At 54.3% G+C, this 27,259-nt stretch overlaps 2 protein-coding genes across 7 annotated transcripts; one reads left to right on the top strand and one right to left on the bottom strand.

Moving 5' to 3' along the window:
• Positions 1 to 1,595: 1,595 nt before the first annotated feature.
• On the top strand, positions 1,596 to 14,194 carry CTSB (cathepsin B). Of its 5 annotated transcripts, none has more exons than XM_085574389.1 (10): positions 1,596 to 1,656; positions 6,809 to 6,960; positions 7,492 to 7,577; positions 7,991 to 8,105; positions 8,716 to 8,834; positions 9,459 to 9,544; positions 10,216 to 10,362; positions 11,008 to 11,124; positions 12,561 to 12,689; positions 12,800 to 14,194. In XM_085574389.1, exons 1-10 carry the CDS (start codon positions 1,608 to 1,610, stop codon positions 12,895 to 12,897), a joined length of 1,098 nt encoding a protein of 365 aa, XP_085430515.1. In that variant the 5' UTR covers positions 1,596 to 1,607; the 3' UTR covers positions 12,898 to 14,194. The 5 variants fall into 5 exon arrangements, with proteins under 5 accessions (XP_085430515.1, XP_021405722.1, XP_085430514.1 ...); XM_021550047.4 differs by having other exon boundaries at positions 1,638 to 1,715; XM_085574388.1 differs by having other exon boundaries at positions 1,638 to 2,210.
• Positions 13,020 to 26,664, bottom strand: FDFT1 (farnesyl-diphosphate farnesyltransferase 1). Of its 2 annotated transcripts, XM_021550039.4 has the most exons (8): positions 26,510 to 26,664; positions 25,412 to 25,509; positions 21,738 to 21,921; positions 19,658 to 19,786; positions 19,104 to 19,295; positions 18,345 to 18,521; positions 17,979 to 18,131; positions 13,020 to 16,888 (listed from the first exon to the last, which is right to left on the bottom strand). In XM_021550039.4, the coding sequence occupies exons 1-8, from the start codon at positions 26,609 to 26,611 to the stop codon at positions 16,667 to 16,669; spliced, it is 1,257 nt and encodes a 418-aa protein (XP_021405714.2). In that variant the 5' UTR covers positions 26,612 to 26,664; the 3' UTR covers positions 13,020 to 16,666. The 2 variants fall into 2 exon arrangements, with proteins under 2 accessions (XP_021405714.2, XP_085430506.1); XM_085574380.1 differs by lacking the exon at positions 26,510 to 26,664 and having other exon boundaries at positions 25,412 to 25,701.
• Between the last annotated feature and the right edge of the window lie 595 nt (positions 26,665 to 27,259).

The raw sequence follows: 27,259 nt of genomic DNA, 5'->3' as shown, positions 1-27,259 counted from the left end.
CTGTTGTTCATACTCCTGAAGATTGGCCAAAATGAGGGAAAAAGTGTCAGTCAGCACAGTAACACAGTGAAATATTTCTGTATTTCCAGATGAAAACTTCAAGAGATGCTGACAGGACAGCATGGAGACGGGATAGTGGTGGGGTGCAAGGAGGTTGGAGTAGGAAAATTAGATGGGAGAGAGGCAGGCTGGAAGAGGGAAGCAGGAGGATCACAGAACCCCAGAATGGTTTGGGGGGGAAGGGACCTTAAAGCTCATCCTATTCCACCCCCTGCCATGGGCAGGGACACCTTCCACTATCCCAGGCTGCTCCAAGCCCTGTCCAACCTGGCCTTGGACACTTCCAGGGATCCAGGGGCAGCCACAGCTTCTCTGGGCAACCTGTGTGATGCAGGTGGAGTTGAAAAGGGATGCGTGTGGGATGCAGAAGGGTTTAGGAAGGATACAGGCAGGCTGGAGGAGGAAAAGTAGATGGGAGAGAGGCCAGCTGGAGGAGAGAAATGGGAAGGAAAAGGTATAGAGGCAGGATGGAGACAGGATAGCAAAGGGTGGGATACAGGAAAAATCCAGACAGGTTGCTGGAGGAAAACTAGATGGGATGGAGATGGGATGGAGGAAGAAAGCAGGAAGGATATGGATGGGATTAAACCAGGATAAAGGTGGGATGCAGGTGGGATTGAGGAGGAATCAGGCAGCTTGGAAGGTGAAAAGGAAATGGGATGGAGTGCAGCACAAAGGGAGAAAGGCAGGAGGGAAGATGCAGGACGGGATGGCAGGGGCAGAACATCTTTGGGATCGAGGAAGGTCAGAGACAGGCTGGAGGAGGGATACAGGTGGGCTGGAGGTGGAATTGAGGAAGGAAGGATGCAGGAAGGATGGAGGTATGAAAAGCAGGTGGGACGGAGGGATGGAAGCAGAGCAGGGGTGCAGGCAGGATTGATGGAAGCCTGCAGGGACAGGGATGGAGGCAGAAGGGAAGCAGGCAGGAGGAAAGAAGGAAGCAGTGAGGAGCAGGGATGGAGCCGGGAGCAGGGATGGAGGAAGGAGGGAAGCAGGGACGAGCAAGGATGGAGGAAGGAGGGAGGAAGGAGGGAAGCAGGGAGGAGCAGGGATGGAGGAAGGAGGGAGGAAGGAGGGAAGCAGGGAGGAGCAGGGATGGAGCCGGGAGCAGGGATGGAGGAAGGAGGGAAGCAGGGAGGAGCAGGGATGGAGGAAGGAGGGAAGCAGTGAGGAGCAGGGATGGAGCCGGGAGCAGGGATGGAGGAAGGAGGGAAGCAGGGAGGAGCAGGGATGGAGGAAGGAGGGAAGCAGTGAGGAGCAGGGATGGAGCCGGGAGCAGGGATGGAGGAAGGAGGGAAGCAGGGACGAGCAAGGATGGAGGAAGGAGGGAGGAAGGAGGGAAGCAGGGAGGAGCAGGGATGGAGGAAGGAGGGAAGCAGGGACGAGCAGGGATGGAGGAAGGAGGGAGGAAGGAGGGAAGCAGGGAGGAGCAGGGATGGAGCCGGGAGCAGGGACGGCTGGCTGGAAGGATGGAAGGAGGGAGGGAGGCGGGCTCTGGGGGCGGGCAGCAGGCAGGATGCTGTCACGCCGGGGGCGGGCAGCCCGGCATGACTCAGCCTCCGGGAGCTGCCCTGGCCGTGGCTGCCGAGCGGGGCCGTGAGCGCCGGTGGGTCCCGGTGGGTCCCGGGGAGAGCCGCGGACGCGCGTAAGAAGCGGTAAGGGAGGGGATGCTTAGGGCCAGGGCACACGGCAATGGGGCACCCCCTTGCACGGCTCCGTGAGAGCCACGGAGCACCCGCAGGGACAACAGCAGCAGCGTCTCCCGCTTTTTCCAGCGGCGTTTTGGGGGATTTTTTTGGGCTAGTGCGGGATGCGGGATGCGGGGTGAGGGAGGGAGATGCGCTGCGGCGCGGATTGTTGCCCGGAAAATGAACCCTCGAAACGCATCAAACCTTCAAGAAAGGTCACGGGAGGGGAGAGGAAGCCTTGTTTTTGTGATCGAGACAGGAAAACAGCGCAGCTCTGCCCGTCAGCTGACGCCGAGGTCGCTTTGGCACCCTGGGAGCATCCCGTGATGCACAGCCCAGCCTGGGTTCGGAGCGGGACCACGGCTTGGGAATGGCGCTGGAGAAGCTGCCCTGCGTCCCTCTGGCCTGGAATGAATCTCCCATCCCCGTATCCCACTCTCGGGGATGCTCTGCGGGCGTGAGGTAGCAAAGATCGCTTCCTCCTGGCATTTCCCTCGAAGGAAGGGATTTCCGTAGCACGGGGTGTGTGGGGGTTTGTGCAAGACTCTGGTTTATGGGCTGGTCTGTAAGAAGAGGGAATTAAAAATCAGTACAGCTTCATTTGGGAAGAATCTTGTGCTTTCTGTGCACGGAAGCTGCGGAGGTGAGTGCTGCAGCTTGTCTCAGGAGGGAATGACTTTGTCAGATACAGAGCAGCCAGGTCTAGTAGGGTTGAAATTAGATCACCTTTAGGATCTCTTCCAACTCAGATCTCTCTAGGATTCTGTTACCTGACCTGTGTTAGTGATCCGGCTTTGCTAGGAGGGAATAAGCGTGGGGAGGAGCGCCTGATATTGTTTTTTTCTCGATGAAAAAATAATTTAAGCTGCGGTAAGGCAGCGAGAGCTGTGATGAAGTCAGCAGAGCACGGGTTTGGTGCTGCCAAGCTCACCTGGTGACAGCAGGCTGAGCTGGATCGGGAGCTGGAGCTGAACCTCGCTGGGTTCGCTTTGTTGTGGCTTGGAGTCACAAGCCCTGGCAGAGAGAACAAAGGACAAAGGCTGGTGCTGAGCAGGACACATGATTTGGGCTGTGCTGAGCACCCCTGGAGGGCTGGGGGGTGTTGTGGAAGGGAGGGTGGGACAGCTTTTACCTTCCTCAGAGCCTTGCAGAAGGTGTGGACGCCTCTGTCTGTGCCTGCAGGGGGTTGGCCCAGACAGTGCAGAGCTGGAGATGCTGCAGGGCTGTGTCTTATCTGTGGTCTGAGCTGCCTCGGCTGAGTCATGTGAGCTGGGCTCGGAATAGCCGGTTTGGGGGTTGGGTTGTTCTTTTTCTTAAATGAAGTTAAATGGGACTTGTGGGCTTTGTTTTGGGGAAGGACAACCAAGAGTGAAGGGATTCGCTGCTTGGCTGCTTGGGAGGGTGATGTGGGGTCCTGCTGAGGTTGGGATGCCAGGGTTCGACTGTCAGGAGCTCCATCCTCCAGAAAACAGGCGGGGAGCTGCCCTGGCTCCCCGACCTGCTCAGGAGGGATGGAGATGGCTCTTGGGTGGTGTCTCCTCCTCCGCTGCGGCAGCTCAGAGGGCTGTGGGTGGATGCTGCAGCACCAGCACAGCCACAGCCCTGCGGGTGCTCTCCTCCCTCGCAGGCTGCAGCAGCTCCTGCAGAACCTCCGCTGCCTCCTCCTCCCTGCCTGGGAGAGGGGCTGTGCTCAGCTGGCCCAAATTTCCTCTTTCTGAGCGGCCAGCTGGCTGAATCGTGAGTGTCCTGTCCCACCCAGGGGCAGGTGTGCTGGTGGGTGTTCATTTCTTGCTTATTTCTTCTTCATCCTTCAAGAAATGACATTAGCAGATGCTTTGGATCTCAAAGTATTCCCTGCTCTCAGTCCAGGGGAAGGTGGAGCAACCCAAGGGGCTCTTTGCCAGCCCCAGACATCTCCTGCCACCTGGGGAATTCTGCAGGGTGAAGCTGCTGTGTCCTGAGAAGCCCAAGAGCCTTGTGTTGTTTCCAAGGTGGTGGGATGTGAGCTGTGGATCAGCTTTAGCCAGGGTTATCCTGAAGCTGAGGCACCTCTGGAGATGTTGTGGGGTGCAGAGGGAAAGGATCTGCTGGGGTTCCTGGGGAAACTCCTCTGCCCTGTTTGCTGTGCACGAAGCGGGGAGCAGATGTTGGGGTGCGGCAGCTGCGATGCAATTTTGGTTTTGGGGCTGCTCTGGGGTTCAAACGGTTTTAGGTGTGAGGAGGAGATAGCGGTGCTGGGGGAAGCACCAGGGTGATAACACTGCCAGGGGAAGCTTTGCTGCTCGGATCAGCTGGGACAGGGGGTGAGGGAGGAAACCAGCAGCTTTTAGTCACTGTCGGGTCTCTGGGCTTGTTGTGGTTGGGCTGCACATGAGCCACGGTCAGTGGGAATCCGTCCTGCCAGTCCCGTGCCCGTGTCCTATTTATAGACCTGCTGAACACAGGATAAAGCCTGGGAGAGGGGGGGTTAGGGAGGAAGAAATCCCACGGGGGTGAGGATTTCCCCTTCCTTTTCCAGACAGATCGTGGCATACCTGATCTTGGGTGTCAGCTCTCACCACCCCAAACTCTGCAGCCATAGGAGACCTCGTAGAATAATAGAAAGATGTGGGGTGGAAGGAGTGTTTAAAAGGGCATATAAATCCAACCTCTTTGCCATGGGCAGGGACATTTTAACTGTGTATTTTAGCTGTATGTCAGGTTGCTCAGAGCCCTGTCCAACCTGACGCTGAATGTTTTTTGGGATGAGGCATCCCCCATCTCTTGGGGCACCCTGTTCTAGTGCCTCACCACCCTCACAGGCAACAATTCTTTCCCAATATTCCAAATTCCTTCCCATCTATCCCTCCCCTCTGGCAGTGGGAAGCCATTCCCTGTGTCCTGTCCCTCCATCCCTTGTCCCCAGTCCCTCTCCAGCTCTCCTGGAGCCCCTTTAGGCACTGGAAGGAGCTCAGAGGTCTCCTTGGAGCCTTCTCTTCCCCAGGCTGGACACCCCCAGCTCTCTCATGACCCATAGGGAGGCTCCATGCCCACAGGAGACTTGGCAAGTAGGTTTTGGTTTTTTTTGCCTCAAGAGCCATCTGGCTCCCAGCTATTTGCTTTGCTGGGTTTGCTGGCCCTGGGCCATGTCCAGGGTGCAGATGCAAAGCAGCAGAGCTGAAACTCTGCCTCTTTCAGGAGAAACTTCTGGGATCTATTTTCAGTTTGGTTTTGGGTTGCCTGGAGAGTGTGGTCTGGTAACCCGAGGCTGGGAGATGTCCCTCAAAAGCTGGGTGTGAGCAGCACATCCATGCCTGGCAGGGTGCTTTTCAGCCTGTCAGCAGATTTACAAACATCTTGCTGGAAAACAACAAAAAAAAATAAATTATAATCATGTGACTTCTGACCTCAGAAACGCCTCCTGCCTATGCTGTGGGAAAATACCGAGTTGACTGCAGGAAGTACAGGGGGTTTTGGGGTTCGATATTTGTGTGTCTGTGTGCATTTTCTTTTATTATTATTATTTTTATAAGATTTTTCATTAAAAAGGTACTTCAGCTCAGGCTTGTTAACTGCAGGCTTCCTGTTGTGGGCAAAAAGCACAGTTGTATTATACATGTGTATTTATTTTCCTGGGTGTAGCCTTCTGTGTAAGCAGGGAGCCAGCGAGTGCCTTGCCTGCAGAAACCTCTAAGCAAGAAAATATTCATGAAACCCCTGAAAATATACATAAAACCCCTTCAAAGAGGTGATATTTAGGAGTGAGAGGACCCAAATGCTGCTGAAACTCAGCTGGTTTTCTTTTGGGCAGAGCTGAAAGCACACAGAAGGGGGAACAAATAAATAAATGGTGTAAGGAGGAGTGGGAAAGGAGAAAAAAGCCCCTTTATACAGCGAGCTGCAGCCTCCTGGGCTCACTGCTGGCAGAAAGTAGGGCACTCCTGCTGGGTTTTCTTCTCTGGAAAGGCTGAACTTGGCTGGAGTGGGTGGAAGCAGCCGGCAGGGAGGTGTGTGTGTGTCCCATCCCCATCCCCTGCTCATCCAGCTCTGCTGCTCTGGGGGCTGCTGGCAGGAGCTGCGTGTCAGCAGGGCTTGCAAAGGTGCTTACAGGTTCAGCTGGCTGAGTTGAGCAGGAATTAAAGCCTGAATATCTCTGCTGTGGAGGAGCTGAGGTTCTGGAGTGCTCACCAGGCTTGGGGTGGATGTGGGGCTGGTGGGAGGGAGCTGGGAGGGTTTGGAGGAGGAGGAGGAGGAGGAGGGTGCCCTGGTGTGTTTGCAGAGATAAAGGAGCTCGTGATGTGTCTGAGTCAGGCGTGGGGACGTGGCTCAAGTGGCTGCTGGCGCTGGGGTTAATGTGAAGTTGGGCAATTCGATGTGAATTAGGTTAAAGGGAGCATGGAAACCACAGAGCCCTGGGGTGTTTGGGCTGATGGTGCCTGTGCTCCTGCACGGGAGGCTGTGTCCTTTCTTTCCTGCTCTTCCTTTGCATCCCTGATCCCCAAACTGGAGCTTTCCTCACTCCCTGCACTTCCCTGGGGAAAAGCCCCAGTGGGAGAGGAGCAGAGGAGAGCAGCCACAGACAGCTCTGGTGCATGGACAGGGGGTCACACCTGGGGCTGTGACACCCCCAGGGCAGCAGGCTGGCCAAAATGAGGCTCTTACAAATGTAATTTGGAGTAACATTTTAAAAGGGAAGAGCAGGGGCAGGGTCTATCAAATCCCATGCCTGAAGTTTGGGGTGGAGATGGGATATCACTTATTCCTTCTCCTGGTCCTTAATCTCCATTGCTGTGGAAGTAAACACAGGTTTTAATACCCTCCAAATCCCTTGGATCTGCTTCAAAAGGTATTTTCCTGCTGCTGCTAATCTTGCAGTGGTCAACAAACAAGATTGCCTTGTCTGATTTCTCCTGAGCTGCGGGAGGGGGGTTGCTCTGTTCCTGTGTCTCTCTCCTGACCTTTGGGGCAGTTGGGGATCTGGAGGGATCTGCTGCAGCCACACCAGATTTTATCCTCCCACGTGTTGCTGCAGCTGAGCCCACCCTGGGAATGTTTCCAATGATGCTCCAATCTGGCTGCAGGTGGAGTGTCCTGTTCAGCAGCCAAGATGTGGCCACCCGTGTCCCTCCTGTGTGTCCTGGTGGCCTTTGCCAACGCTCGCAGCATTCCTTACTTCCCTCCTCTCTCTGATGACCTGGTCAACCACATAAACAAGCTCAACACCACCTGGAAGGTGAGTACTGGGCTGATTTGGGGTTCTTTTGGAGAGGCATTGCTGACGGTCTCTGTGGGGTTCAGTGTCTCAGCTTTGGGAGGGTCACTGTGGTGGTGACACAGATCCAGCCTTGGTCCCAGCTGGCATTTCCAGTGAGGTGATGCTGCCAGGGATTCCTGCAGTGACAGGAACTGTGAGCTCCTCCTTGGAGCAGAGCAGGGTGAATTTGTGGAACAGGAGCAATGTAAGAGTAGGAAACTCTGCAGGGGGCTGGAGACAAGCGGTGAGTGTCCAGTTATTGGTGACCTGACCCTCCTTGGCTGCTTTGCTCTGTCCAAAGCCTCAAGCTGGACCTCACTGGTCCTGATGGGCAGATCCTGGGCTGTGTTTTGTGTCTGTAGGTGCTTGGCTCTTGGCCCCTGGGCTTTGCAGCAAGTGTCAGACTCTGGTTGGGGTTCAGGGAGCTCTGGAGCACTGGGCTGTGATCCCAGAGATGCTCCCGGTGGCTCTGGAGAGTCGTGTCCCAATGCTGTGTGTGTCTCTCCCCAGGCAGGACACAACTTCCACAATGCTGACATGAGCTACGTGAAGAAGCTCTGTGGCACCTTCCTGGGTGGGCCCAAGCTCCCCGAGAGGTGAGTGCAGGGAGGAGAAGGTGAAGCTCCTGTAGAACTTGTGTGGATCCTTCATGAGCATCTGGAGTGGGTCAGGGGCTCTCCTGGCAGGCTGTGGGCAGCAGGGTGGACATTGGTGCAGCTTGGTGGACATTTTTCATGGAATTAAGCATGGAGCACACGTGAGGGGAAAATCCATCCTGTGTCCTGCCAAATACTCAGCCAGTTGTGCAGTTTGTTATCCTTGAAAATGAACACGCCAGAGGAGCTGCTGACCTGATCTAAGGACAGCATAACCATTTATGCTCCTTCAGTAAGCAAACAACACAAACGTCCTCCAGGCCACCTTCCACCTTCAGAGGAGGTTGGAGAGTGCAGTGCACCCCGTGGTGGTTCGCTGGTGCTCCTGAGACAGGATTTCCCTCTCCTCACAGGGTGGATTTTGCTGCAGATGTGGAGCTGCCTGATAACTTCGACTCGCGGACGCAGTGGCCCAACTGTCCCACCATCAGCGAGATCAGGGACCAGGGCTCCTGTGGCTCCTGCTGGGTAAGGACAGGGGAAGTTTAATGTCGTGTTCATAAAATTTACTGGGCAAAACCCACACCTTTGTATTTGCTGCTGAGCCCCCTGCCATGGGCAGAGGCACCTTCCACTCTCCCAGGTTGTTCCAAGCCCTGTCCAGCCTGGCCTTGGACACTTCCAGGGATCCAGGGGCAGCCACAGCTTCTCTGGGAAACCTGTGCCAGGGCCTCACCACCCTCACAGGCAGGAATTCCTTCCCAATATCCCATCCATCCCTGCCCTCTGGCAGTGTGCAGCCATTCCCTGTGTCCTGTCCCTCCATCCCTTGTCCCAAGTCCCTCTCCAGCTCTCCTGGAGCCCCTTTAGGCTCTGGAAGGAGCTCTGAGCTCTCCCTGGATCCTTCTCTTCTCCAGGGAACACCCCCAGCTCACCCAACCTGGCTCCAGAGCAGAGGGGCTCCAGCCCCTGGAGCACCTTTGTTTCCCTTTGTGAGGGGACACTGTGGGATCCTGCAGTGTCTGAGCTCCTGGGTGGCTTCTCCCAGCCAGGCCATGCTTGCTGCTCTCATTTCCAGGAGGTTTCCTGGTTTCTCTCCCCTGGCCAGCTCTAATGGGTGTTTTGGGGTTGCCCTCAGGCTTTTGGCGCCGTGGAGGCGATTTCGGACCGGATCTGTGTCCACACCAACGCCAAGGTCAGCGTGGAGGTCTCAGCTGAGGACCTGCTGTCGTGCTGTGGCTTTGAGTGTGGCATGGGGTGAGCTGCTCCTGGTCCCTGTGCACCTGGGAGGTGGCTGGGGGGAGCAGGGGCAGACCCTGGAGGTGCTGATTGCTTCAGCCCTGCCTTAATTGTCTCCCTTACGAGCACGGAGCTCCTCCAGAGGTTTGTGCTGTGGATGAGGGAGTTAGGTGGGAACGTAAAGGTGATTTGAGGGACTGGGACACATCCTGCCCCCAGCACAGTGGGTGCTGATGGCTGCAAGCACATAGTGCTGCTCTTCCACACAGAGCTGGCAGCTGCCAAAGCCAAAGGAAGGATCTTTTCTTAGTCCCAGACCCTTGATTTTCAGGCACAAGCCTTTTACCTGCAGCTTTCCCAGTTGTTGAGCACAGGGTAGGGAGTTGAGTCTCCAAGTTCTGTTGCTCCTGGCAGCAGAAGCTGGTCAGGGACCTGGTAAGAAGGCACTTTGGGATTTGGAGCCGTGTTACCTCCTTGCCCGAAACCTTGGTGTCTCAAGGCAGATCCTGGGGAAGAAAAGAACAGCCTAAGAAAAGGCTTAATGTGCCCAAACCTTCCTCTGAACCATCCCAGGCTGGCTCTGTTCCCTTGCCTCTCCCAGAACGGGATGGCTGGGGCTGGAGCTGGTGCCTCTCCTCCCAGGTGCAATGGTGGTTACCCCTCTGGTGCATGGAGGTACTGGACAGAGAGGGGCCTCGTGTCCGGGGGGCTCTACGATTCCCACGTGGGTAAGTCCTGGCAGACACCCTTGGGGAAGTAGGGAGGAGCATCTCTGCTTGGTTGAGGCTCCTGTTTTTTGGGCTGCTTTTCTCCTGGTCTGCATCCTTGTGGCTGCTCCCTCCTTCAACTCGAGCACCTCTGCAGTCCCAGCTGGCTGCCCGTGCCCTCATGGCTCCTTCCAGCCACTCCTTTGGGACAAGGGTGCCTGAGCAGCACCCAGAGGCAGATCTGGGAAGGGAGCCAGCAGCCCTCAACCCACCCCACAAGGCTCCTGTTTCCATAGCAAGAATGAATCAGCCTGTGAATTTTGTGTTATTGCTGGTTTTGAACCAGTTCACTACGCTTTGGATGAGGTCAGGAGTCTTCCTGACATGTTCCCCCTTTAAAAAAAAAAAACTTTCAGACTGGAACCCTCTGCCTCTCCCTGTCATTACCTGATTCATGTTTCCACCTTTTCCATCACCGTTTGGGAGAGGGAGGTGGTGGGAAGCAGGTCTGGTGGGAAACACGTTGCTCGTGGAGGGATTGCCAGTTTGGCAGGGGAAGATCTCCTACACCCCACTGATTTTTGGGGTTCCTGGGGCAGAAAGGCTCTTTCCTGGGGCTTCTGCTGCCTTCTCCAGCGTGGCTGTCGGGATCTCTGGGGACAGCCAGCTGATGTCACCTCTGTCCTGGACAGGCTGCCGGCCCTACTCCATCCCACCCTGCGAGCACCACGTGAACGGCACCCGGCCCCCCTGCACCGGGGAGGGAGGGAGCACCCCGAGGTGCAGCCGGCACTGTGAGCCCGGCTACTCGCCCTCATACAAGGAGGACAAGCACTATGGTAAGGGAGGTGCCCTCCAGAGCTGCTCCTCGTGGCAGCTGGGAGGGGTGGGCAGGATTGAACCCATTCCTGGTGTGTTTTTTCCCCCCCTGTGCCCTGTCCCTGGAGGCTCCGTTCTGGCAGTCCTGGAGCAAACCCGAGTGTGGCAGATGCAGAGTTTGTGTTTGCTGAGACTCAGCTGGGAAGGGGGAACTGGTGGAACAGGTTTGAGTCCTCGTGGTGCAGGTGGCTGGCTTGAGGTGTGTAGTGCTGAGCCCCATCTGGTGTCAAAGCCACCTCCAAGTCTCCTTGGCAGCAGCCAGCCCTGTACTTCTAAGATAATCCGTCTGTTTCTTGGAGATGTGTCTTCACCTTGAGTATTATGGGTTTTGCAAAGCAGAATGTAGCAGGGAAAAAAGTCCCTTCCCACTCAAGCTGTCTGGAATAGGTCTTTGGGTACAGAATAGGACTCAGATTAAATAATTCCCTCTGGAAGAGGGGTGGCTGGAGCCCACTTTTCCTGCTTGGCTGTGTCAGTCCCTCTGGAGCTGCCGGGTTTGGATTTAACCTGAATTTAAGTGCAAGAGGCCTCCTGCAGGGTCACACTGAGCCATCCTGTGTGGCCTGACCGTGCCATCCTAATGGTGGGAATTCTTCTCCTTTTAGGCATCACATCCTACGGAGTCCCTCGCAGTGAGAAGGAAATCATGGCTGAGATCTACAAGAACGGCCCCGTGGAAGGAGCCTTCATTGTCTACGAGGATTTCCTGATGTACAAATCTGGTGAGCAGCAGCACTGGGGCTGTGGGGGGAGCTTCAACCCTCTTCTGTGCCTCTTTTTGTCCCTCTTTTGTGGCCCTGGTCTGTCTGCTCCAGTCTTGGAGATCTCAGCCTCACACCTGAGTCTCTGGTGTGGCAAGGACACGGGCAGATGCCATTTCCTGTATCCATAGCAAGGGTAATTGGTTCTTGGGACTGGATCAGGGAAGGAGCCCTAATGGGAAGCACCCCAAATTCCAGCTGACTGCAACAGCTCAGATTTGGGACCTCAAAACTCTTGTGAATAGCATTCCCTTGGGGAATGCCTCTGGGTGTCCTGTGTGCTCAGCTGGTGCTGAGCATCAGTCACAGAATCATGGAATGGTTTGGGAGGATAATATTTAAAAAATCATCCTGTTCCAACCCCCTGCCATGGGCAGGGACACCTTCCACTATCCCAGGTTGATCCAAGCCCTCTCCAGCCTGGCCTTGGACACTTCCAGGAATCCAGGAGCAGCCACAGCTTCTCTGGCCAGCTTGTGCCAGGGCCTCCCCATCCTCACAGGGAAGGATTTGCTCCTAACACCCAACCTAAATCTCCCATCTTTTAGTTTAAAACCTCCCCCTTCTGTCCTGTTGCTATCTCCCCAGCAGAACTCCTTCTTCCAGACTCTACACTAAGTTTCAGTTTCACATTTAACCAAAAACCCCTCCTCAGCCACTCTGGGGTTTGTGACACTGGGTGGCCCCCAGGCTGTGAGCGCCCTGTGCTGTGGACAGATGGTGCCTGCTGACATTTTGGGGTGTTTTTCCCTGTCAGAGTCCAGGACATCCCTCTGGCTGCCCTGGCTGTCTCGAGACCCTGGCAGGGGCCTCGGAGACCCTGGCACGAAGTCAAAAACATCTGTGGCTTTGATTTTAGCATGTGGAAAAAGCTGTCTATTTTATATGAGGAATTACAAGCCACAAGGGTTTTAGTAGTTGGATATTTTAACTAACACAGGGTAGAAAAGTAGAAATTTGGGATTTTTAGAATGGGGTTCATGGGGGTACAAGATGGAGGAATTTGGGCGTGTCCTAGCCTTCTTCTCCTTTGTCTTGTCCTCCATGTCTTGGTGTGATGGTGACACTTTTCTATTGGTTTGAGGTAGAGGTTCACAGTCTAACACAGATGATAGGAGTTGGTAAGAAATTGTAAACATAGACATGTAGTTTTGAATATATAAGGTGGGAGCCACCCAAGGCTCAGGGGCAGATTGCCATGGCTTCCTTTCTGGACAGAGCTCAGCAGGTCAGAGAAAGAATGTTTAGATAAGAAGAAATAAACAACTTTGAAAGCACAATCAGAAGCATTCCAGGCTCCTTCTTTGCTGCTTGGGCTGGGGAAGCAAAGAGTCTTTAGGATCTCAGGGTCACCCTGACCTTAGGAACCCTCAGAGAAATGGACATTTCCCTTGCAGGCGTGTACCAGCACGTGTCTGGGGAGCAGGTGGGAGGCCACGCCATCCGCATCCTGGGCTGGGGCGTGGAGAACAACACTCCCTACTGGCTGGTGGCCAACTCCTGGAACACCGACTGGGGGGAGAACGGTGAGAACCACCGGGAATTCCCACCCCATTTCCCTGCCCCGTTCCCCTCGGGATGGATGGAGAGGGTGACTTTTTTTTTTTTTTTTTTTTGGTTCTTGGTGTTCTTCCAGGTTTCTTCAAAATCCTGCGAGGAGAGGACCACTGTGGCATCGAGTCCGAGGTTGTGGCCGGCATCCCCAGGACGGAGCAGTACTGGAAGAGGATGTAACTCTGATCAAACCACAAATAATCCTGAGTCCCTGATGCTTTTAACTGATAGTGGGTTGGGTGCAGAGACCCTCCCTTCTAAAAGAGACTCTAGTTCAGGTTACTTTATTAAGGCTTTTTATCTTTTCTTTTTTTTTTTTTTTTCAATTTTTTTGTTAGTGTTTTTTTTCTCTTTTAAGAATTTTTGGGTTTGTTTTGTTTTTTAAATTGTATGGTGGAGCTGGAGGTGGGACTGCTTTCTGCCAACCTCCTGCTTCTGGTGGGTCACAGCAGGACATTGGGGCATTCCCTGCTCAGAGGACTGCTGGAGAGCTTGCTGGCCTCTTGGAATCTGGTTAGCCTGGACCCTTTCCAGCCCAGTTTGTTACTGGGAGGGCAGGAAACAGTAGCTTTGTGCTGGGATTAGGGACTTGGTGGGGCAGCAGAGGTGGATGCTGCCAGGGGGGATTTGTGCACCCCCAAATGGGTTGATCTGACTGTTAGCACCTGAAACAAGCAGGGAAGAATTTCCTGTGAATGTGTGCCTTGAATTGGCTAAATTTAGACCCATTAATGAACAAAATACTGATGAACTTGATGTGGGGGTGGCTCTGGCCAGAGCTGCCTGCACCAAGTCCCTCGTGCATTGCCTGCTCTGCTCCATCCTTCTGGATTTTCAAACCACTCCTTCCTCAGCTGTTCACTGACTTTTTTATCTGCTGTACTCTGGGGTTATTGATGCTGGGGAAGGGCCTGGCTGGAGCTGCAAGAGCTTTTGATCAAATAGCCTGCAAGCCTCTGGGAGGGAGCTGGAAAGAGCAAAGCCCTTCTCCTCCATGGCTGAGCAGCTTGATGTGTGCAGGTCATGCCTGGGCAAGGGTGCAGCACCCAAATTTGGGGTGCTTTGGGGCTGCAGGTGCTGGATGCTAAGCTGAGGGATGGTTCCCAAGTCTGCTGCAGGCAGCTCAAACAGATGCTTGGAGGTGTCTCACTAACTTGGACACAATTAAAGCTTTTTTTTCTTGAGCCACAGTCATTGAGGAAGGTAAAAACCCTTATTTTTGTTACTGGGGGGAGGCAATAGCTTAAGTGTAGGAGGAATCATGCAATTTGCCAACACTAATATAGCAAAGAGCTTTTTTTTTAATTTTAAAGCACAAAATATATTAGTGACCTGAGGCTATGGGTCTGAAATGTGTGAAGCAGGCTCTCCATGCACTGTAAAATAGTCCCTTTCCTCTGCTTGCTCAGGCACCAGTGAGGCAGAGCTGTGCTGTACTTGGCTGGAACACCTGTGCCAATAAATGATTTCTCCAGTGTCTCGGCTCCTGGCTCCTGGCTGCTTCTGCTTGGCTTCCACCACCTCAGATGGTTGTGTGGAGTGGGAGCCAAGTGAGACCCTTCTGTCTTCAGAGAATGGTTTGGGTTGGAAAGGACCTTAAATCTCATCCAGTCCCACTCCCTGCCACAGGCAGGGGACACATTCTTCTATCCCAGGCTGCTCCAAGCCCCTTCCAGCCTGGCCCTGGAGACTTCCAGGGATCCAGAGGCAGCCACAGCTTCTCTGGGCACCCTGTGCCAGGGCCTCCTCACCTTCATAGGAAAGGATTTCCTCCCAATATCCCATCCATCCCTGCCCTCTGGCAGTGGGAAACCGTTCCCTGTGTCCTGTCCCTCCATCCCTTGTCCCAAGTCCCTCTCCAGCTCTCCTGGAGCCCCTTTAGGCTCTGGAAGGGGCTCTGAGCTCTCCCTGGATCCTTCTCTTCTCCAGATAAACACCCCCAGCCTGGCTCCAGAGCAGAGGGGCTCCAGCTCCTGGAACATCTCCATGGCCTCCTCTGGACTCTCTCCAGCAGCTCCACATCCTCCTGCTGTTGGCCCCAGGGCTGGGGCAGCTCTGCAGGTGGGGTTTCACCTGAGGGGGGCAGAGGGGCAGAATCCCCTCCCTTGTGCAGGTGTGGTCACTGCCAGCCCTGTCCCGTGGCCCTGCTGGTGACAGCCACCTCCTGGTGTGTGTGCTGGTGGTGCGGAAGATGCTTCCACCTGGAGCAGAGAGCAGCCAGGACCTGTCCCCAGCATCCCTGAGGATGCACCAGGGCCCTGGAGCATGTGCCTGCAGCCCAGGGCTGTGCCATCACTCCTTTCAAGGTGAATTTATGGACCCTCACCTGTCCCTCTGGTTAAAATTCTTCCCCCAGGTCTGGCACATGGGGCTGTACTTTGATACCCAGAGTTAGAACCAAGGGACCACTGGAATTTCATCAGCTGAAAGTTTGTAACTTGTAGGGAAATTACTCCTGTAAAATAAATGACAGATGAAAAGAAAAAAGATCCAGCACTTTTTTTTTTTTTCCCAAAGAAAACTTTTAATTTCAACAAGACGGGAAGCTGCACAAAGAGAGCTACCACGAGTTTCTTTTAGAACAACAGCTTAAATGTACACCAGGAACTGTGGAGTAGGGGTTCTCCTTCTGAGAAACAGCCTGGCCACAGGGGCTTGGCCTTGCAAAGGCCACCACCCTGCACCTGGTAGCTCTGTCCTAGACCAGGACATGAGCTCTCCTTCCCTTCACAACAGCAAAGCAGCATTTGAAGGAGGTGGGTAGGAAACTTGAAAACAATCCACCCCAGGAGAACAGGACTTGCCTTCTTCAGAGTGTTCAGTGTTGTTTCTTCCAGTCCAGCCAGATGTGTTTGATGACAGCGGTGGGAGCCTCTTGCAGCTCTCACATCAGTCTGACCCAAAGCCAGAGCCAAGTGGGTCAGGGAAACCTGCCCTGGTCACCCCCTTGGTGGCTCCAGCCTTCCCAGCTCCTGGCAGGGATCACTCCTGCCTTCCAGGGTGACAAATGCCCCCCTAAAAAAGCATCCCGTGAGGGACAGCAAGGTGCAAACTCTCACTTGCCCGCCTTGCTCTGCCATGACCACCCATCCCCTGGGGCTGAGTCAGTGCAGAGCCCAGAGCCTGCTGTGGAGTCAATCCTGGGGTTATGAGCTCAGGGCTGTGCTGGCAGCTCCCTTCTCGTTTTTATCACCTCCCCCCAGTGCTGAAACAGGAGCTGTGTCACTGCAGGGCCCATCTGTCCCAGGGCAGGGAGCTGCACAGCTGCCTTTCAGCCGGGGGACATAGTACCTCACCTCCCATATATTTAACATTAAAAGGGCTCATTTCAGCATCCTTCAGCACAACAGAAATGTGACTACGGCCTCTGCCTGTTTCCAGGCTGCAGGATGTCAGTCACTGAGGACCAGAAAGTGGCCAGGGCTTTTTCCTTGGATAAGGAAGCACATTCCTCTCCCAGCTGAAGCAGCATCTTTCCAGCATGGAACAGGCACCAGAGGTAAGGGAGAAGAGGCTGCCTAAGAAAGGGAGGCAAAACCTTCAGGGTTTTGCTCAGCTCTGAGCTGGAAAGATGCCTCAAATCTCAAGGAAGAAAAGAAACAACTGGAGCTTCTATTTCAAATCATCCTAAAGGAAAAAAAAACCAAAACAAACAAACAAAAAAAACCCACCAAAAATAGTCAGGTCAACAGGAAAGAAGGCGGGAAAAAAAAATACTCAACCCCAAACACTAAGACTCCAGTCACCATTTGCAGCCATCCAAGCAGACAGCAAGGGCAGTGAGGATGGAGTGCAGCAGTGCCACACTGTCACCCCAGGGCCTGCAGCTCCCCAGTGTCCCATCCTTGTCACCATCTCAGTGCTGGGCCACCCCCACAGCAGGGGACGAGGAGCCTCTGCCCCCGCTGCCCATCCGCCACCACTTGTCCCCCCGCCTGGGCACTGCCCTTCAGTTGTCTCCTGCCTGCACGTACTCCTCGGTGGCCTTGGAGAGGGTGCTGAGGTACTGCCAGCTCAGGGCTGCCAGGAGCATGGCACAGGACAGGTAGATGGGGGAGTAGTGGTGGCGGGAGGCCATGGGGCTGCCGGGCAGGCTGACGGCGCGGATGGACGCGATGACCTGCTGCGTCTTGTTGGACGAGGGGTCCGTGCTCGGGATCTTCTGGTAGATCTGAAGGAGGAGGGAGGAGGAGTTACGGCTCCCACAGGAAGTTTAGGAGGAGAGTGGGACGAGGTTGAAGTTTTAAGGGTTAAGAGTGACCTTGGTGGTGGAGTGCCACGAAGCAAGGAATGACTGGATGGGCTCGGGGCAATCTCCCTTGGGAAGTGCACTAAGCCAAGCTGCCTCCTGAGGGCACCCCATGATGGGACATGGACCACACGGCCTTGGACACGATCCCTCAAGCCCCAGTGGTGTTACTGGGACCAGTGGTGTAACTGGGATCAGGGGTTCTCACCCTGCAATCCTCACTCGCTGTACATCCCACTTGAAACCAGTGGGAACATTCCTGCCTGGAAACAGCCACCTCACCACCTGATCCTGTGGCATTTGGGGTTTTCTTCTCATGGCCTCCGAGTTACTCCTCTGCAGGAGTCTGAGCAAGGTGGGCACAAGCAGAGACCCTCTCCTGGGTTAAAGCCCTGCAGTGTCACTGTCCCTTGCCATGGGATCGGCCAGCTCACAAGAGCAGCTCTAATAACCCATGGCCTGGGGTCTCCCTGCTGCAGAAATGAAGTCTTTTTACTTAACAGCCCTCACTGGAATTGGGTTTTGGGGAGGGGGGTGGTTTTTTCCCATGAAACCACCCACGAGTTGACTCCATGTGAACTTTACACCCACGAGACAACTTTTCTCCAGGCTGAGCCCCTTTCCCAGCTCCCTCAGCTACTCCTGGTGCTCCACACCCTTCCCCAGCTCTGTTCCCTTCTCTAAACATGCTCCTGGCCTTTCAATGTCCCTTATGTTGTGCGTGGCCCAGAACTGACCCCAGAAGTGGGTCAAGGGGATGGGCACTGCCCTGGTCCTGCTGGTCCAGGCACTGGCCCCAGGCCCTGCTTCTCAACACAGACCCAGACCCAGGGTCATTCAAGGGAACACATCAAGCACAGTTTGGCCCAGGCCAAAACCACACCAGGGTCACCACTCCCCACCACCACTGAGCCAAGGATAGAATGAACAGATCCCCATGTACTCCCAATTCCACCCCAAGACCAGGGACAGGAACAGCCAGAAATGACTCAAAGCCAACTGCTGAGCCTACCTCTTCCACATACTGGTACATGATGGCTTTGACAGCTTGGATGTTGGTGGCATCCATCATGAGGGTGACAGCCTGGCCCTTGCGGATCTTCACCACCCCCCTGAACACCTGCTGGTTGTTGTAGCAGGCAGCCAGCGTGGCAATGGCCATCACCTGAGGAGAGACAGGAACTTGCAACTGCAAGGAACTTGCCAAAGGATCACCCTGTCCACAGTGACAGCCATGGAGTGGAGCCACAATCTCAACAACAGCAGAAATGGCAGGAGCCAAGGAATAAGTAAAAAACCAACACAGAACCTACTCCAACTCCAGCTCCTCACCAGCTGGGCTGCAGAGGATGAGGAACCACTTGGAAGCTCAGCTCACCTGGGGGATAGCGCAGAAGTTGAAGACGCTTTGGTTTTTGAGGCGGGACAGGTAGGTGAGGACGTCGGGGACGTGCTGGAGGGCGTTGGTGATGAGCTCATTGAGGCACTGCACGGCCATGTCGATGTTCTCTGGCTTGGCAAAGTCCGAGAGCTTCTTGGCATATCTGCTCCAAACCTAGACACCAAGATAAGTGTTGGTGAGTTGGAGGGGGCATTTTTGTCATCAGAGAGACACCAGGTCTGGGAGAGCAACAAGAACCACAAAAAACCCCCACACCACAGCCTTGGAGCATCGCTGGGGTAAAGAAAAGCAGGAAGGGAGGGCTGTGGAGACGTGACAGTGGCCTTGGAGTACACAAAGAGATGGTAAAGGAGGAGGGTGCAGCTCATCTCCACGTCTTTCCTAGAGAGGGCATGGAAGAGGTGAGTCACATATCAAGCTGAGCCACATGAAAAAGGGGGAGAAAAATCTTTGGACATCATGTCAGGCACAGGCAGAGCTGATCCTGCTTTTAGGAGCAGACCAGGTACCCTCCTGGGATCTCAACCAGTCTTATCCTCCCTCACTCCTAGAGAAAACCTAGCAGAGGGGAGCAAGAGCTGCCCAAGTAGCTCATGGCAGTGTGTGGTGATATCACCTTGTCCCCACATCTGTACCCAGAGAGCTGCAGACAGATGTCTGCCAGCTGTCATCAGAACTGTCATTACCAAGAAGATGTACAGCCAACAGTAGCAATTTTATGAGGTTTTTCCTCACCTCTCTGGGCCAGAACTCCCTTCCCTCCAGCTGGTCCTCCAGATAGTCACGGATGATGTTGGTTTTCTGTAGGAATAGGCCCATGGAGTTTGCCAGATCTGTGTCCTGCCCCACGATGGAATCTTCCAGCTCTGATGCGGAGAAGAGACGGGAAAGGCCAATCCCCACCAGCCCAGCAACGTAGTGACAATACTGCCAAGAAGGTGCCAAGTTGGGAAAGAAAACAAGATAAAAGGAGCAGTTACAAAGAGCTGCCTGTTTGCCACAGCCAGTTTTATGAAAAGCAACTGACAGTTTATTTGATGCAAGTTCTCCCTGGTCTCAGCTTTCCCATGAAAATACACAATTTTTCCCAACAAGGATGCTGTTTCCTCCTTCCATAGAGACAGGGTGGACCCTACCTGGAAGTGTTAAAAAAACCTGTGGATGTGGCACTTGGGGACATGGCTCTGTGGTGAGCTTGGCAGTGCTGATGGAATGGTTGGGCTCAATGATCTCAGAGGGCTTTTCCATGACCCTGCTCATGCTCAATCCATTGCTCTAGGCTGACTCACCTTATCCCACTCACGCTCAGAATCCACCTTTTTCTCCAAAAACTCTGCCATCCCAATGCCCATCTTGTGACAAATATCTGAAATCACATCCTGGTAGACCTTGGACAGGTTTCTGAACTCCATGGAGATCTGCAGTTTGGTAAAAACAACAAGAGAGTGCTCAGGAATCAAAAAAAAAAAAAAAAAAAAAGCAGCACAGCTCAACATTTATTAACAAATCAGAAAAATACTGTTTACCATGCTCAAATCCTACCCTGGCTGGAGATCTGGGACAACTCCCTCAACCTGAGCTGTTTCAAGGTCCTTGGAGCTCAGCCTTAGCCTGTTCCCAGTCTAAACAGGATGGTCTCTGGCAGGAGATCAGACACAGCAAAATCTTTGAGAAGGCTCTGTGGCCTTGGACTGGTATCATCTGGGAGCTGCAGGACAAAACTGACTGCACTTGGTACACAGAGCTGTTTTCCTCTGTAATTTGAGAGCATTCCATCACACCAGCCATGGGAAAAGACCCATGGGTGGTTTATAGAGCTCTGCTCTCCCCAGCCCTTTCCAGCTCTAGCTTCACAGGGCTCATTTGGCACAACTGGAAAGGCATCAAGCACTGAGGGAAGTGTGAAATCCTGCTACTGCATGTCCAGTGATTGTGGAATCACAGAATGGGCTGGGTTGGAAATGACCTTGAAGATCCTCCAGTTCCAAACCCCCTGCTATGGGCAGGGCCACCTGCAGTGTCTCCATCAGTTTCACACTGAAAAAAAAAAAAATTAAAAGTGTATCCTCCTTTTCCCTAAACTGTGGAGCATCATTATTTTATTGTGCTCAGCTTTATTCTTCATCAGTGGGTGACAGCAGCCAGCCCAAGGTTGGTGTGCAATAAGGGTTTGTCTGTAAAATAAATACATGCATCCACTCTGCTTCTGTCTCTGTAGCTTCAGTCCCCTACACAGAGGAGCACAGCCTGCAAATGCACCTCTAGGAAATATTATTAGAAGTTTTTTACTATAAGAGCGGTGAGGTACTGGCTGAGCATGCCCAGAGAAGTTGTGAATGCCCCCCAAAAAATTCAGGGTCAGGATAGGGCTTTGAGCAACCTGGTCTAGTGGAAGATGTCCCTGCCATGGCAGGAAATTGAATGGGATGAGGTTTTATAGTCCCACCCAACCCAGTAATTTCATGGTTCTACAATTTTATGATTATTAGAATCATACCTGAGCACGGATTGCCTCACATAAATAACACATACACCAAGAGAAAAGCAAAGTGCCACAAACACCTTCTCAAAAGCTCCTCTAAAGCCAAGCCACTGACATACCTACAGTATCCCTACACATCCAGAATCCCAACACAGACATCCCCTACAGCACTCCACCCTCTGACAGGCCACAGCCATGGTCACCCCAAACCTGAGCATCAAAACTCACAACACACCTCAGTTCTGCAAACAACTACCCCACTCCCACTGCTAGGGAAAGCCTGAAAAGGGTAGAATAAACTAAAAATGGTAACAACTTGAACAAAACAGGACATCCTCTGAAAATGAGATGCTCCTCACCAGAATTATTACATTTTTTCTTAAACAGAGCAAAGAAAAAACCCCTAAAAAATCAACTCAATAATAAAAAAAATCAACACAATATTGTTACTAGTAACAGTGAGGGTGCTGTCTGTCATGTAACATGGAATTATGGAATGGTTTGGATGAGAAGGCACCTTAAAGCTCATCTCATTCCACCCTCTGTCCTACCTGAGGGCAGGGACACCTCCCACTGTGCACACAGGCAATTCACCGTGTTGGGTAACAACCCCAAATCTCTCCCCACAAGTCAATGGTAATCTGCTCTTCCAGCAGAGGAGGCAAAAAGCCACTTTCCAGGGCTGGCACTGCTCCACAGCCAGAGCCCCTCTGCCTCACAGCGTTGCACAGTGTTGGAATTTCTCACCCCAGCCTGGCACCCAGCCCCACAGGCAGGTGCTGGAGCCCTTGGGAAGATCTGTGGCACTGGACAAGCTCTAGGAAATATTAGAGGAGACAACCAGACACCCAGAGGTGACACCAGGAGCAAGGAGGAGGCTGCCTTACCGTTGGGAAGTCTTCCAGCACCTGCCTGTCCTTCTCCTTGCTCTCTGTGTACTTCCAGTCTGGCTGGTAGAGATGGGAGTGGAACTCGTGCAGCATTGGGACCTTGACATCCAAAGGGATGCTCATGTCATCCTCTACAGTGTCCAGGGCACGGAGAACTAGGTAGAATATACACACTGCATGTCTGGGAGGGGAGAAAAAACAGTAATCCCTTACTTGGGAGTGCCCAGGAGGCAGGACAAGCAGCTGGGATTAAACAAAGAGCCTTCAGCAGAGGCACTTGGAGCTCAGCATGTCACACACTGGCACTGCCAGGTGCCTTTGGAAGATACCAGCCAGGTTAGGAAATCCAGGATTTTCCCTCATGAGAACTACAGCATGATTTTGGGGGCTCTAAGATGTGGATCAGGGAAGGGTCAGGCCTGTGAGCTCCCTGAGCAGGGAAGATCCAACCCTGCAAGCAAGGCCAGCGCTCACCTGGACCCACAGGACAGAGCCCGAGGTCAGCTTATGGGGAAAAGCAAATGTCAACAGGGAAGGGGGGCAAAACCCAGGTGTGTTTTCCCCATCACTTCCCCTTCTCTGCACCTTTTACCCTGTTGGGGAGGAATAAAGGGGTCACACCGTGCAACTGGAACATTAGGACTGGCAGAAAGAGCCAAAATCGCCCTGTATTTTATATCTCCAGGAACAAGACACTGGATGCAGCTCATCTGTCCCAGCATCCCAGCAGGAAGCAGCTGGAGAGCCACCTCCCCTCCTGCTCCCACCACCCCTGCCTTCCCTATCCCTGCTTCCTTCCCCATCCCTGCCTCCACATTTCTGCAGCTGAAGAGAAATTAAAAAAACAAATAAAAACAAGTCCTGATGGCAAGAAATTCTGTTTGCAGCTCCAGGATTTATATAAAACAATCCCTAGATCTCCATGAGCACAGGGATATATGCCAATGAGATGAGGCAATTGTTTAACAAATGGAAAGTAGCTTGGTCTGCTTAAATGCTAATTACCAGGTGATAGTGCCATACTCCTGGAATGACAATGTGCAAGCAGTGATTAAGCATCCAGGGAAAACTGACTTGCTCTTAGAGCCAATACTGTTAAATTTGGCTATTTTTCCTCCATTAGAAGGGTATTTAACACCTCTGTCAGATCACATGAGCAGCTCTCTGTGCTCCTGTTCCCCTGCACATGACCGAGTTTTTCCATTCCATCCGGGCTACAAATGTTCATCCAACAGGATGCAAGTGCCCAAGGCTCCAACCCGCTTCCAGGAGCTACCAAGAAAGGCAGAGCACAACCTGGAAATGCCATCCCAGAGGCACCTCTCACATGGCCATCATGCCCAGGGAAGAGCCAGCAGTAATTCCAGAACCCAGGAGAGTTAAAACACTTATTTAGCCCCAGTTCTGCATCCAGACCTTACCTGCCTCCCTAACTTCCATCACACACTGAATTTAGACCTGTGGCACAAATGGAAGCAGACATTTGCAAAGAATAAAGTCTGGATCTTTCAGAGCTCAAGCTCCAGCCCTGTCCTGGGTGCAGCTCCCTCCTGCCAGGTGAGGAGGACTCATTTCTCCTTGCCAGGACATACAGCCTGTGCTGAGCCCTCAGGAACAGATCCTGAAGAGTTCCAGAGACAGGCAGGACCATGGAACTGCAGCAGGGAGGCAGGAGCATCCCTCTTCTCCTCTCCATCACCAGGAGAGGAGCTATGAGCTTGGATCAAAAATCTTTTCTACCACCAGCAGTTAGGATGCTGTTGGCTCAGCTGCAGATGAAACTGCAGTTTTGAGCCTCCCATCTTCCCAAAAAACACCCTAACCATGGAGCAACAAGCTGGACAGGGCTCTGGCCAGCAAAACAGGTGGTTTATGGGGCCAAAAAAAACCAAAAAGAAACCAAACAGAAAGGAGGAACCAGATATTTCAGCTCAACTATCAATACCCTGTCTAGCCAGGGAAGCAGTGCTCCAAGCACTTCTCCAGAAGTTCCCCATTTTCCAGCAGCCCTTCTGGGATGTCTGTCTGTAACCACTGGGGCTCAGCTGAACTCCCTGATGGGGTCAACATCAATGCAAGCACTTTTTTTGATCTAGAAAAATTAATTCCTTATGTAAAGCTGTGAGTCTACCTATTTCTCTATCCTCCCTATTATGTATTTCCCTTGTTTGTCCCTAAATTCTCCAGTGGAACTCCTGAGCTTTGAAAATGAGTCTCTCCTGATCCACTACTGAGCCAGCTGTAATCCAACCACCACCCAGAACCGTGGGTTGCAGAGATCAGGCAAGAGCATTTTTAGGATGCCAGGCAGAAGTTTCTGTGCCCTGAAGGCTGATCCTGATGCCAGCAGGCTGCAGGACAAGGATTAAAGGACCAAAAAGACAAGACAAATAAAACTTCAGGAAGTTTGAGGCAAGCACAGGGCACACACATTGCTAACAGGTTTCATAGTGTTTTCTTAATTTTTTTTCTTAATTCCTGCACAGAAAAAGCATGGAAAATAAAAAGCTTAATTATTGGCCCTACTTGTACTTTTCCATGCAATTCCAGCCAAACCACTGAACTTCTCTGCCTTTCCTGTCAACCAGGCTGCAAACACCATTTCATAAACACTGAACACAGCTATGGGGCACCCTCCAAAATGCCAAGCCAGGGCTCAGAAACCCCACAGACCACTCAGTGTTTGGGGTGGTGCCTGCAACTGCTCAGATCAGAGCCATCAGATGTGTATGGAACAATTCCCAGAACCCCTAAATTTGATCATCAATCTGTCTTGGGATTAACTGGGGATTTAAAAACTGAAATCAATAATTGTCAAATGAATATAAGGAATTACATGGAGAATAATTACATGGTATGAGGCCCCCTGGGCAGCTAAGCTTTACATCCTGTTACTATTCCCATCTGAAGCTTTTTGCACATGGCAGCAAAATCTACACAGCAAAAAATGAGTGTGCAACAAACCTGCTGTAACATCTGCACAAGTTTTGAGGCAGCTGCTTCCAAAAGCATCTCCCAGGCAAGGCCCAGAACTTTGGTCAGTCCCAGGTTTTTCCTCACTTCGTCCCTCCAGCCTTTGTCCAGCGCCAGCCTTGGCAGTGCCAGGACACATTCCCAGGGTGTCACACACAGCACACTGCCAGGCCCTGTGTTTGACAGTCTGCTGGCCAGGAAGCTCAGCCCAGAGACCCAGTCTGGGGGATGATGTGGTGCAGAGGAGGGATGTGGTACAGCCAGCTGGGACGTGAAAAACCCCACGTCCTGCTGCACAGGGTGGGGCTGAGCTGAGCGAGTCCAGTCAGCTCCTGATGGGAGAGGGAGCGTGTCCCAGCAGCTCCACTAGTGAAAAATGGAGTTTGGGGATACTGCATGGACCCAGCTCTGGTACTGGGGGGGCATCACACCCACCAACTCCTGGGGAGACCTGAAACTGGGGGGCTGAGCTCCCAGGGATCCCCAGTGTCAGGGTGGCATTGTACCCATCACATCCCAGGGAGGAAAATTACCCCCACCATCTCCAGGGAATTCCCGGTGTCGGGGGGAAACCTGTGCCCACCCCTTCCCAAGGATCCCCAGTGCTTGGGTGCCCCCCCACCTGCCACCCCCCAAAGACCCCCAGTGCCGGGGCTCACCGCACCCCTTCCCCGGCCTCCCGGTGTCCCCCTGCTCACCGCAGCTCTCCATCCAGAGCCTGGATGACGGCGGCGAAGCTGCGGCTGGTCTGGTTGAGGTAGCGGTAGCAGGTGCGGAGGCCACATCCCAGCGAGTCCTGCGGGCACAGCGGGCCGGGGGCCGCGGGTTGGAGGCGGCGGGCGGCGGGCGGCGGGGCCGGGGGCGCGGCGGGGGCTCCGCAGCGCTGCTGCCGCTGCTGTCCCCGCCGCCGGCCCGCTGCCCGCGGCGGGGACACGGTCAGCGTCCGCCGGAGCACGGACACGGCCCGGGAGCCGGCCGCCATGGGGGCGCGGCGGCGGGGGGCTGCGGCCGCCCCGCCCCGGCCCCAAACCCGCCCCTTAACCCGCCCCGGCCCGGCTCCGCGGCCGGACACGCTGCCATGTACGGACAGCGCCGGGGCTCCGGGGATGCGCGCACCGGCACCGAGCAACGCAAGGGATGCTCGGAGCTGGTGGGATGCAGGCGGGTACGGCCAGCATGGGAAGCCTGAGATGCTCGGAGTCAGTGGGATGTTGGTGGGATACCGGCACTGAGCAACGCAAGGGATGCCCGGAGCCGCGGGATGCTCGGGTAGCACCGGGACTCTGCGATGTCCGGCACTGGTACCGCCACCGAACAATGCAAGGGATGCCCGGAGCCGGCGGGAAGCTCGCAGGGTACCGGCACCGAGCAATGCAGGGATGCTTGGAGCCGGTGGGATGCACCTATCTACAGGATGCCCGGAGCCGGTGGGATGCCCGGAACCGGTGGGAAGCACACACAGTACGAGCAATGCAATAGGATGCCCGGAGCCGGTGGAATGCCCGGAACCGGTGGAATGCCCGGAACCGGTGGGATGCACACACGGTACGAGCAGTGCAATAGGACGCCCGCAGCCGGTGTAACCGGGAAGCACCGAGGTGCACACAAGGCGCACAACGCCGGGCAGGTCCTATACACGCTGGATATGGGATGGTCACCCGTGGCAACACTCTGTCCGCTTCCAGACATGACAGTGCCCCCCACCTCCTCCTCCCGTGTCTCGCTCCCCACCGGGAGCACCGCGCACCGGCGACAGCGAAGCGCATCACGCCGCCCGCGCATCCCTCGCCGCTCACCGTGTCCATCCGCGGCATGACGGCGCGGTAGCCGCCCATCTTGAAGCGCAGTAGGTGGTAGATGTCCTCGGGGTGGCCCAGCCATTTCCGCAGCAGCTCCATGGGGGCCGTGCTCAGACCCCGCCGCCGCCGCACGCTCCCGCCGCCGCCCCCCCACCCGCCGCTTAACCGGACACGGGCGGGGCCGCTCGAGCCCCGCCCCGCAGCCAATCACAGCGTTCCGCACATCGCTCGGTGGGGCGGGCGCGGCGCCGATTGGCGAAGGCGCGCTCGCACCAGGGCAGCGCCAGCCAATAGGGAGGGGGCGTGGCTGGTGTGACGGCCGGCGGCGGGCGCTGATTGGCGGAGGCGCGCGTCGGCACAGGCGGAGCGGGAAGGAGTCGGCGGCCCTGGACTCCCTCGCGGGAGCGTGAGGGGAGCGGAGCCGCCATGGAGGCACGGGCGGCTTGGCGTGGGAAGAGAGCTTGAAAACCTTCCAGTTCCGACCCCCTGCCATGGCAGGGACACCTTCCACTATCGCAGGTTGCTCCAAGTCCCGTCCAGCCTGGCCTTGGACACTTCCTGGGATGGAGAAGCCACGGCTTCTGTGGGATTTCCATCCCGACCCCGCGTCCTCCTCACAGGGAAGAATTCCTTCCCAGTATCCCGTCTAACCCCGTGCTCTGGCAGTAGGAAGCCGTTCCCCCTTGTCCTAAGTCCCTCTCCATCCCTCTTGAGCCCCTTTAGGCACCAAGAGGGGCTCTGAGGTTT

The sequence above is a fragment of the Lonchura striata genome, chromosome 3 (assembly GCF_050655825.1).
Source record: "Lonchura striata isolate lonStrDom1 chromosome 3, ASM5065582v1, whole genome shotgun sequence".
Classification (NCBI taxonomy): Eukaryota; Metazoa; Chordata; class Aves; order Passeriformes; family Estrildidae; genus Lonchura; species Lonchura striata.
Note: the sequence above shows the minus strand (reverse complement) of the source record. Positions and strands in the feature narration are given on the sequence as shown.